General features: G+C 44.7%; 1 protein-coding gene across 1 annotated transcript in view; it reads left to right on the top strand.

Moving 5' to 3' along the window:
* The first annotated feature begins 2,694 nt into the window (after positions 1-2,694).
* The window catches only part of LOC125756141 (guanine nucleotide-binding protein-like 3 homolog), a 47,502-nt gene continuing 40,623 nt past the window's right edge, over positions 2,695-9,573 (top strand). Inside the window, exon 1 of the mRNA XM_049417551.1 lies at positions 2,695-2,743. Within this exon, the coding sequence (XP_049273508.1) occupies positions 2,695-2,743 (49 nt within the window). The remainder of the gene's footprint in view (positions 2,744-9,573) is intronic.

The following is a 9,573-nucleotide window of genomic DNA, read 5'->3' as shown; positions in this document are numbered from 1 at the left end:
TACCGTGTGATTTTTTGTATATTTAATTTACTCGCCCCCGATTCTCTTGTCTTGAGTTGATACCCTTTTCTTCAGGTCTTTTTGTTCGGGTGTACATGATGTACAATGCGAAATAAATAAACTAATCAAACAGTCAATTAGTAAGCTAGTTGAGGGTTGGTCACTCGCTCGCTTGCTCGCTCGCTCGCTCACTCACTCACTCACTCACTCACTCACTCACTCACTCACTCACTCACTCACTCACTCACTCACTCACTCGCTCGCTCGCTCGCTCACTCACTCACTCACTCACTCACTCACTCACTCACTCACTCACTCACTCACTCACTCACTCACTCACTCACTCACTCACTCACTCACTCACTCACTCACTCACTCACTCACTCACTCACTCACTCACTCAATCAATCAATCAATCAATCAATCAATCAATCAATCAATCAATCAATCAATCAATCAATCAATCAATCAATCAATCAATCAATCAATTTATTGATACACTATTTTATTGATCACTCAGTTATCTAATCAATAAAATACTCAACCAAATGACTAATATCCGCACCACACTTCTGCGTGCAGTCTCGGGCGTTCGTCTTCCGGTCACCGACATTACACATTACCTCTGACCTTCACAGCAGAGTCCCGGGTAAACCCGTGTTCTGCTTGTTGGACCCATACTGTCAGAAGGGCGCGGTTCTATGTTTGCCTGGACAGGCCGTAAAACATTAATCGGAGCATCTACTTTGAATCCTGTATATTTTCACCAAAAATTCTTGACCTTTTTATTTTATAGGGTAGCAAAAAAATATATAAAAATAAATGGTCGTGGTATACAAGGCTCCCGAACTGGTGATGCCGAAATATTAGTAAACGATGTACTGACAACACGCTGAGAGGGATCATCGGTAAATCTCTATGAACCGAGGGCTGCGTAATATATTTTACAAATCTGAGCTGTAATTTGGACGGCTAGGTCGTGTCTTTGATCTGACAGAGAGAACAAACGCAAACGTAGTAAAGAAAATAGAGAAACGGACAGCGTAGCTAGAAGCGCCCATGAGTGTACGTCACAGGTTTCGTCTTATCCCTACTTTGTGAGTTTTCCCATATGTTGCTGTCGTGGCCACGTCGTCCTATGTGAGTAGACATGAAAGAGCCTTTCTGGTCTCTCTCATGCCTATGTGACGAGGGACCATTCTTTTTCACCGAGCTTCGGTGCTGTTGAGGGTAGCGACAATTTTATTGCGATAGAAATTACAATGGCACTTTAGGCGGGTTTTGACCTCACCGTCGCCCTCAGGTTTCATATAAAATCCAAAAGGATAACATCTCCCCGCGCATCGTACGTTCTACGCGCGAGGAAAAGCGCATGTACGGGGCACGAACGCGGCTGCAAGCAGAGATGAAACGAGCCGGCCATCTCTGTCACACGAAGGGCTCATGCGATAAGATCGCCTGCGTGTGAGGCTTGCCGTCGTTGGCTCCTCTAGGAGAGAGGAAACACCCCGCCCGTCTTTCCTCGTGCGAAGCAGCATGGACGCCGGGGAAGCGCAGCGGGGGGTGGGGGGCACACAACGTACAAAGGTATACGAGCAGTGCATCAGTACACTGCTTGTATACCTTTTACATTCTGTGCTCTAATCGCCTACTTCGCGTTGAGACGACAGATAGCACAAAAACCACTCATCCTGGAGCGGCAGGAATTTCTTACACCAGCGTTTTGTAGAGTCACGCGAAATCAGATGCAAAAGAACTAGCCTGACTTCGTAAAACATTCCTATTTGTTGCTGTCGCATTCATTACTTCGCCCTTGCGGTGAAACTGTAACTTTTTGTGTGCTTGCGTTGTTGTTTTGGGTTTGGATTTTTTTATACCTCTGATATTTATTTGATATCTGTTTTCATTGCTGCTTGAGTTTTTAATTTCAATGGACCCGGCTGTAGCGTCTCTCACATTCCGAATGTTTACACTTCTGAATACAGAAACAACAAACGCTGGACGAGTCAACCGCAGGATTGAGACGGAATAAAGAAAAATATGTCGTTGTAACAGCGTACAGCCAGAGACAGCGGAAATGAGCTAATTTGCCATTATTTAGCGACAGTAACAACAACAGTAGTCAATATTAACCATTAGGTAGCCATCATAGGCCACAATTTACAAACATCTATATCAATTTTAGTCGGTGTAGTCAAGTGGTAGCCGTCATTTCGCCAGGTTTTTTGTCAAACACTGGTTATCACTAGCAGCAGTTCGTAAAAATTACACTGTTTGCTAATATCACCATCAACAGCATTGTGCTGATCAGTACTCGCAGTGCGCGAGTACACAGTGTACTTGAAGTCGTTCAAAAATATTCAATACGCCACGTTGCAGACTGGTAATTCTGCATCTTGTGGCAACTATTACTACTACTACTACTACTACTACTACTACTACTACTACTACGACTACTACTACCAGTAAGACTAATAATAATAATAATAATAATTAATAATAATAATAATAATAATACTAATAATAATAATAATAATAATATATAATAGAGTAAGAGAGGAGGTTCTTTACTGGAAAAAGAGATTTTTTACCGGCGTGTACATAACCGCTGCCATGCTACTCTGTATAGGAATGGGATTAAAAGATTCCAAAAAAAAGGCAAAAATTATTTTCAAATAATAGTAATAAAGAAATATGAATGTGCAAGTGAACCTGATTCTAATATTCACAACTTGGAAGTCAGGTAAGTGTCCGGCTTTATATATTCGTATATTATTACATTCTCTATAGAAAATGGTGAATCATCAAAACTGTCCAATTAGGCCAATTTGCGACACGTAATTGAATCATTGAATATTGACACAGTCTAAGACGGCGAATACTTGACTAGGCTGAAAGGAGATGGCGCGGGCAACTGCTTTCACAAAAAAGTTCAGAGTAATGATTGCTTCACACGGGCAGCAATATATAACATAAACTCGCGCTCAATGTTATCTCGTGTTAATAAAACGCTCGAGTTATTGCGTCATAGGAGCATTGCGGCGATCTCTGGGGCATCGAGGTGAGCACTTAAGCCGAGAAGAGCACAGATTTCGAAAAATCTAGAAAAAAAACAACAACAAAAACTCACATGGTCCCTTATGCCTACGTCCTAAGACGACTCGAAGGCAACAACCATCTTTTTTCTCTTCTTAGTCGATGTATTGATACTCCTACGACCCCTTCCGAAAGCTTTACGCACCTAATGTAGTTCTGCACGGCCTTCAGGATCAGAGGCGTTGCGAGCATTCTGCACGTCACCTGGTCTCGAACTGCCTCCGTGAACGGCCACCTTTGACCAAGCGACGATGTCAGGGATGCCATCATAATGTGGCCTCATCGTGACGTCAAGAATTTTGGCCGTCATTGGCGACATGATGACGCCCATGGTGAAGGTCATCAAGTGTTTTTTTTTGCATCGCTCGTGTTGAGGCCGACGCCGCGGGACGCCGAGAGCACCGGACGGTCAACTTTTGCTCTGGATAAGGCATTTAAGGCTTTCGCCTTAGTAATGAAGGCTGCGCACGTGCAAGAAAATATAACATAAAATCGCACTCAAACGTTAAGTCATCTTATAATAATCAAACATCTTTGTGGAACAGCGCTCACGAGACGACGACGAAGAAAGAAGGCACAGGACAGGCGCTGGTTCCACAAAGATGAACGCATACCAACTCGCTCAAGCTTCCTTCTTATGCAATAATCAAACACTTGAATCATTGTCTCAGACGAGCGCAGCGACCATTTCCAAGTCAGTGGTGCGAATACTCACGCTGAGAAGGGCCCTTATTTAAAAACAACAACAAGAAGAAATACGTGCACCAAAAAAAAAAAGAACAAAAGAGATAGAAAATCGAAGGTTTTCTATGTCTTTTGATACACACAGCACCTCAACCCCTACACATATGCACCTCAACACCTAAATACACTCCGTGCCCGTAAAAATGTTCTCCGGCAGGATACACGCGCTCTTATCCCACCGTGTGTCTGCTCTCTCCCCCTTCACTTTACTAGGGCGGAGGAAGTCGTGCTTAGGAGGCTTCGGGCAGGGGTGGCCCTTACCCCGGCTGTTATCTCAACATGGAACTGGTCGCATTTACCAGTTGGTGCTACATGCCCGTACTGTTCTGTTCCGGTGATGCAAGCAGATGCATGCCACCTGATATGGACATGCCAAGGATTACAGTCGGAACGCTCCCGTCATATCCTGCAAGCTGGTCTTCGCTACAGTGACACAAACAGTTATGACCGATGGATACATGACAACACATTCCAACAGTTCTCATTAACACATTCCACAAGACACTTCTTCACTTCATACACAACACCGGCCTAACGGCGCACATTTAACACAAATATACATAACAAATATTATGCCTTAAGGGCAAGTCTATGTCGCAAAAAAAAAAACAAACAAAAACACGGTAGGTATATTGACGACACGGAGCGAGGACCTTGAAAGACTGTTTCTCGGATTCGCGCTGAAGAACTTTCATTTCCCGAGCGCTGTCAGTTAGGAATATATACAAGCAACTCCTCTTAAATATCTTCTCGACGCCCGCCATATAAAGGTCCACGCGCCGCCGATGCACTTTCACGGCTCCCGAGAGAGCTGAAGAAAATGCGCACGCTCGAGCTCGGGGGATGGAGAGAAGAACGCAGTTGGTGTGGAAAGGAAACGGTTGAAACAGAGTACTCCCAATTGGGAACGGTCTCAAATCGATACGAAAGACACATATGCGCCTTGAGCACTACTCTTCTGAAAGAAGCCTAGCTCTCCTCTATCGCCTTAACGTCTGAGATTTCAGGTTTTTTCCTGTGTGTTTATTGTTATGAAGAGCTCGGGTCAACAGACTACGCTCTTTTTTGTTCTCAGATTACAATGCACGGTTTAGGGAGCGAGGACGGCGTTCGTTTTTGAAACAGTACACCTCTTGAGAACAACAGCGCAAGATTTAAGAAACATGGACAAAAAATAATGATACACGGAGCACGGGCGCTCAGTAGGCTTCGCACGAGGGTTACGTATTTGTATACTGTCCCCACGTTTCGCTATCGCCACGTCGTTTTTTTTCGTGTCGATGTTGTTTGAGAGCTTCTTCGTGATGTCTACGTGTTCTTTTCCAGCGACTGCATTGAAAAGTGGCAAAGTAGGCATTGTATAAGTTTGTGCGAAGCTTACCGAGTTTACTCGCGCATTACCAATATTGGTAGCTGAACGGTGGCTGCCGCTGGCTGGTATTGGTAGTTACCTCTACTTTCAAAGGTATTCGAATGTAATTGGAGGCAAATGAATATAATGGTAACGAAACGTTTGTACAGTTGTCACTTCGCGATCACTGCTTTTCTTACTGCTGTGTTGTAGAGCCATTAAGCGTGCGTTAACTCGACTCCTACACTTTCGCCTACACATAATGTATGCATAAACATAGCTGGTCGAAACTGTCTACATTTACCACCTATTCATTAAACGCCAAGTCCGTAGCAACTAGCTCAGCTGGTTGTTAGGTTATTAAAAGCGTAGCTGTTAATAACCTAGCAACCTAGATTCTCGCAGAAAAAAACTCGCCGACCGATGACGTCACCATGCGTCGCCTAGCAAGGCGTAGGAGGAAGGAAAGGAGGAGTTGAGGAGAAGAGAAGTGGAGGTGAGAAGAAGAGATAAATGAAACAAAATAAAATTCTTGGGCGAGCCGAAATTCGAACCCGGGTACGCACGGCCCAAAGGCGAGCGTCGTAACCATTGCGGTATCCAGGCACGCTAACAGAACAAGCATTTATGGGAACCATATGATTTAGCTGCTACGGGCGAGGGAACGAAAAAAGTGATAGAAAGAAAGTGAAAGATAGAGAAGAAGAAAGAGAGAAAAAGAAAGAAAAAAGAGAAACAAAGATAGAGAAAGAAAAAGATATAAAGAAACAGAAAGAAAGAGACAGAGCCATAGCCATGTATAATGCAGTAGCATAGCCATGTATAATGTAGTATACGAAGGTGGTTGAGAAATGAAAGTGAGGCTGAGGAGTATGGAAGCGAGGAGGGGATCGAGTAAAGCATAGCGTAGCCATGTGTACTACAATGTAGCAAGGGGGTGGGAAAGGAAAGTGAGAGTGAGGAGGCGGGAAAGGAGGAAGGGAAGGCCACCAGCTCCACTGTTTCCAACAGTCTTAGGAGCCCTAGTGCGTAGATGCCACAATTTTTAAATTTAGTTAAATACTCTCGGTGCCACCGTGGCATTGAGAGAAGAGTGGTGTTACAAATTCAAGACGGCAGTGATGGAAGATGTACGATCAGGATTGCTGGCGACGGAGGTGGGTGAGGCGATTCCATTCGGATGATGTTTTCGGCATATTACATAGTACATTGCACATCCTGGTCTGGTTGAACGGCTCTTGAACTTTGAAGCGATGGTGGACGCGGGACGAAAAGTACTAAGATAACGAGGACAAGATGCGTTTCAGATCACCATTTGTGAAGATGTTATACTCAGTCGAATACCATTCTGTGGTCTATTGTTCCAGCAAGTAGGCGCCAATGTTGCTGGTCCTTATCGTCCAGGCTCCAAGGTAGCGTGGGAGGAGAGCTGACATAACTTCAAAGTGAGGCAAAATCGTGGCGGAAGCGTTGAAAAGAAGTATAATCATGCGCAAAAGAAAAACTGTATTGACGGTTTTTTGACTTTATGAATACAAAGACAAACGATTTTTGCAGCCTTAAATAACAGTGCCAGACGCATGGTGAGCAGTTTCCTTTTTTGGAAAAGCGGGGATTTAGGCACCAAATAGGTACGTTCATTGAAAAGTGTTTCGCCACACTTCTTACATTTACATAGTTATGAACAGGGTACAGCTGTAGGGCAGATTAACAATATTCAGTTGATCAGCGAGCGTTGTCAGATGCACGAAAAAGCGAACTCCACACGTGAACCCTTCAACGGAACGCAGATTTGAAAACATCTACTATATTGCGTCTATAGCATGCTTCAAGAGAATGTGTTGAGCAAATTTAAAGATACTCCGCATACATTCATACCAACGCCTGTACAAAATACCGAGCCCTGACATAGGGATCATTTTTCCAAAACACCGTACTCTTAATATTGAAACTTGCGGTAGACTCTCAAGGAAACGTGTTTAAATATGCATGCTTCGCGTTTTGAATATCATTATTGCCATTTCTGTTTTTTTTATGCGATGACACTATCTTCGCAAGCACAGCTGCACACGTGGTGCCTGAAACGTTGACATAGAAGACAGGTTCAAGAAAAAACGAAAGCGTGCCGCTCTATTTACCGCACTGCGGTCGACAGTGAAGGATATTGGATGATGCGTGAGACTTCGAAATAGGGACGCTTTAATATAAACGAGTGTTGAGATGGAGCAGGTGTTTCGGGTGCGATAAAACGATCGATTGTTTCCGCTCGCGTTGACTGCATGAACGCCAGAGCACTTTTGAAGAAGAATGGTTTGAAAATTTTGGGCGTGTCCTCATTCGACGCCGAGTACCAAAACTCTGCGAAATCGCTGCGGTGCCATTTTTTTTTTTGTGAAAAGCGGGCGAACATTCATACGCTAGTTACTAAAGGAAAACTTTGGCGGTTGTCTCTGTAGGAGCCACGAGTAATTCGGTTAATTCAAAGTTGTAATGACGGATACAGAATATTGGAAACGACTTCTGCGGAATGCCACAAGGTGTCGGAAGGGGTATATAAGAAATAATTGGTCACCGCCCGTTTCTACCACGAAGCCACAATGAAAATTGTACGGATTTCTCAGAAAACAATTCTTCTAGTTGAAGAAAATTTGGTCCTAGTCAAGACATCGAAACCGGGGCCAGCGCCTTTGCGGGGTCGTCGCTTTACCAGTTGGGCTAACCAGAATGCGAGCAACTGGCAGCGCAAGGGCGAATTAGCCAAACAACTAGAAATACATGGGCGCATATTTCGGCGTCCATGTGCTCGAGTTGTTGACTAATTATCAATGCCCTCGCGCTGCCATTTGCTAGCAATAAGGCGAATCAAGGCGAAAGCCTTAGATGCCTCATCAAACGCGAAAATTGACCAGCGTCGGCGCAGTCGGCGTTAGAACGAGTGACGGAAGAAATATTCATCACGTGACGGCCAAAATTGTTGACGTAACCATGACATCACATAATGCAACCTCACATAATGATGTTATCACATGACATTGTCCCTTGGTCGAAGATGGCCCGATCACGGAGGCAGGGACAAACCAGGTGGGGTGCAGAAAGCTTCCATTGCCTCCGATCCCGGAGGTAGTGCAAAACCTCGTTGGGGGCAGAAAGGTTCCGGAGAGAGAGAGTAGGGGAGGGGATGATCAATACAATCCACTGGGTAGAAAAAGAAGTCGGCCATCGCCTTCAAGTCGTCTTAGACGAATTCACAGAGATCGCGTGACCATTGCTGCTGGATGTAAACACCGCTAGTACGTATGCAGGGAAGCTCGTCTTTCGTTGATCCTCATATTTCCATTCAATCCATTGCCTTCGCACGTTGTGCTTGAATTTCAAAGGACCCTAATTATTTCCGTGGTGTCCAACCTCTGGCTCCCGTTATGCTCACTTTCGGCTCACGAGGACCCGGCATAATTCGCTTACAAAGCTACGAGACAGACGTAATTTCCACATGGTGCCAATTTTTCTTTATTCATTCGCTGCCGAGTCTGGTGCATTTTCGTAGTCACCTTGTCAGCAGTCGTGCAAATGAGATTACAGAGGTCACCCGGGAATCGGGCCAACGCAACGCATAAAGGCCTGAACAAACAGAGCCTAATGTCACCTCTACGATTGGCTTGATTACATCTGTAGCTTACGATGCACTTGTTTGCTCCCGGTAGCAATTACCGAAGGCAGGTAACTGCGTTGATTGCACACTTTCGGGGTGAGTGACTGAACGTACGTCAGATTAGTTATCGCAGCGGCCCAAAGAATTGCATGGGTGGTACAGGGTTGCGCTTGTTGCACGGTGATACCAAATTGCGCCACTAATAGATTCACGAATTATAACTAATTAGAGTTGATTGGAGGATCACTAATTAGAGTTAATTTGCCCAATAATGCCTGAGCAATCATGACGAGCTCATCATTTCGGCCCCAACAGGTTTCGCATTCTTTTAACGTGGTAGCGTTAAAAGGCTCGTTCCACAGAAACTGTTGCGTTGAAATCGCTGTCGGCGTCGTTGGTACATGCAAATAAAATAAATATTCGAAACCTTCGGTTCAATTGAGAATCGAACCCAAGGCGTCTGCGTGGTAAACAGGGGTTCTACCACAGAGCGACGATATTGCTTGAAACCGCTTATGAAAGAAAACACCATATGAATGTCATGTAGTGGAAGGAGCGTCCTTAACGTATGCAATATTGCGTGGCAGAAGCGTAGAATCGCTCCAGGCGTCAAAACGTGTGTATTGCGCAACGAGTGGGCGTTTTAAAGGCCCACCCGTTACAAAGCGCTCCGACATATTTAATCATCATCAGGTGCGAAATCATCAACAAAGTGAGCAGCTGCGTAGGTTCA

Source organism: Rhipicephalus sanguineus, chromosome 7 (genome assembly GCF_013339695.2).
Source record: "Rhipicephalus sanguineus isolate Rsan-2018 chromosome 7, BIME_Rsan_1.4, whole genome shotgun sequence".
Classification (NCBI taxonomy): Eukaryota; Metazoa; Arthropoda; class Arachnida; order Ixodida; family Ixodidae; genus Rhipicephalus; species Rhipicephalus sanguineus.
Note: the sequence above shows the minus strand (reverse complement) of the source record. Positions and strands in the feature narration are given on the sequence as shown.